A 2,064-nucleotide genomic window follows, 5' to 3' on the forward strand; every position below is an offset into this window, starting at 1 on the left:
TGGCGCTCGCGGAGGATGCTGGGACCTGTAGTCCCACCGTGCCGGAGCCAGACAGCATGTGGAGCTGGCTATTCCCACCCCGGCCAATGCCGTTCATCCCGACCCGGCCTGTTTGCCAGGCCGGAGCATCCCCGGGAGCAGCAGCTCCAGCCCAGCGACGAATGGGTAAGGGTCCGCACACACACCCCCCGGGGCAAGGAGAAAGCATTACCTGAAGAGACCTGAATCCTCCCTGTTAGCAAGCGCACGCATACAGTGAGAAAAGGGGAAAGAGAGAGACAGGAGTTACCGGCACTGGGACCAGGCTAGCAAAGGAGAGGACAGGCAGCCAAGGAGCCCTTTGCCCACATCCCAAACCCACTGAGGTCCCCTGTAGGGACCTCCCAAGGGGCAGGGAAGGGTCTGAGGGGCTCCCAGACAGCATAGCCAAGGATGTCACCAGATCTGTCCCCAGCAGCTCCTCCACACAAGAGGGGTGATGGAGGTCCAGAGCCTCGCAGAGCACTGCAGGGCTCTGGGAGACCAAGCAAAGTGGGGAGGAAGAGGAGGATGAAAGGCACAGACAGAAGAAGGAGGATGAAGGGCACAGCCTGGGCTGGAGTTAGCACAGGCACAGCCACATGCTGCAGGCTTCATGCAAGGAGGGAACTGGAGAGACACTGCAGAAAAACCAACCCAAAATTAAAGAGGTGTCCCCCACTTTCCCCAGACAAGCCTGTTGCCCAGCTCTGGGGTCCTCACATGCTCCCCAGTCCCTTCAGGCCCAGGATGGTGTTTCTGTGCAGTGTCAGGGCAGGGTGTTCAGCATGCAGGGCAAGGGAAGCGGGTTAGTACCTGCTGGTGAATAGCCCGAGGCCCTGCTGGAAACTGAGAGAGGAGGAGAGGGAGGTTTGGGGCAGGGGAGGAAGGAGAGAAGAGCAGTCACTCGGTGGGCACCCCCGTTGGAGGCGACTGCCCACCCACCCCAGGGCCAGGAAGTCCTCAGGTAGCGGTTGTGATCCGGATCGTGGGCGCACTCCCCCTTCGCAGGTACACGCCAGCCCCAAGGGGCACCACAGAGCTCCTGGGCTCTGTAGTAGTGAGCGCTACTAGGCCAGGAGGCAGAAAGCTGCTGGATACCCCTTATCACCCCCTCCGATGGGGCGCAAAACCCTTACCTGGCGCGGCTGAGAAGGCGTATTCATTTGTGAGGTCGGTGCCGGGTTAAAAACCACAGGTGCCGTCTGACTAGGTGGGAACGTCGGCTGGAAGGAGGAAGGGAGGAAAGGAGATGGCACCATTGCCCCTGGCACCAACTGGTGAGGCAAAGCTGGGTCCCTCATCCCCAAAAGGGACAGTTACCTGCGGCAGTCCGGGAGAAGGGGCAGGGTGTGGGGCTGTTGGGGCTCCTCCTGTGGGCTGTGGAGCTTTGTTCATTTCATGGGGTTGTGCATAAGGATCCCCTCGCTATCTGCAGGGACAGGGACAGTGGGCATAAGCTGGAGGTGGCAGCACCCTGGTATCTGTCCCCTGTCCAGGTAAGCCCTGAGAACTGCACATCTCCAGCCCTACCAGCATAAAGCCAGGCACCAGCCATGTCCCACAGATAGCATCCCACCAAGGCACAGACCCCCAGCCATCCCTTCCTGCCCCACTGGGCCACAGGGAGGAAGGGGGTGGCACTGCCAGGTCACTGAGCCCAGGTAGGTCCTCACAGCCTGCAGAGCAGAGCCCGCCATCATGCCCCAAACCCAGCCATGCCCACCAGCAGGACTGACCCACCCAAGGTGACACCACAAAGCCCGGCTGGGCCCCCCACATAAGTGGGCACCAGTGCCCAGGTAGATCTGGCACCAGCACCCAGGCCACCACCAACTCCAGGGGGCTGGGTGGGCCGGCGGCACCCCGGCGTCAGCCGTGCCCAGCTCCACCCCGGCTGACCTACTAAATGCTTCCCCTGGCCGGCCAAACCTGTTCCTGCTGGTGGCGCCAGGTCCCCAGCACACACCACAAACGCCTACCAGGGAGGGCAGGGAGCAACTCCCTCATGCCCCCCCACCCCTGACACTCCAGGCCACTGCTTTG

General features: G+C 62.0%; 1 protein-coding gene across 7 annotated transcripts in view; it reads right to left on the reverse strand.

The window, feature by feature from the left end:
- Positions 1-1,445, reverse strand: part of EIF4G1 (eukaryotic translation initiation factor 4 gamma 1) — a 16,139-nt gene extending 14,694 nt beyond the window's left edge. For 3 of the 7 annotated variants that reach the window (XM_029960817.1, XM_029960816.1, XM_029960815.1), the window contains exons 1-4: positions 1,342-1,445; positions 1,158-1,244; positions 835-867; positions 212-232 (exon numbers count right to left, since the gene is read on the reverse strand). In XM_029960817.1, coding sequence (XP_029816677.1) covers positions 212-232; positions 835-867; positions 1,158-1,244; positions 1,342-1,416 — 216 coding nt within the window. In that variant the 5' untranslated portion in view covers positions 1,417-1,445. The remainder of the gene's footprint in view (positions 1-211; positions 233-834; positions 868-1,157; positions 1,245-1,341) is intronic. The other 4 variants (XM_029960820.1, XM_029960818.1, XM_029960821.1 and 1 more) reach the window with 2 other exon arrangements.
- Positions 1,446-2,064: the final 619 nt, after the last annotated feature.

The sequence above is a fragment of the Manacus vitellinus genome, unplaced genomic scaffold (genome assembly GCF_001715985.3).
Source record: "Manacus vitellinus isolate BGI_N305 unplaced genomic scaffold, ASM171598v3 scaffold_29_pilon, whole genome shotgun sequence".
Classification (NCBI taxonomy): domain Eukaryota; kingdom Metazoa; phylum Chordata; class Aves; order Passeriformes; family Pipridae; genus Manacus; species Manacus vitellinus.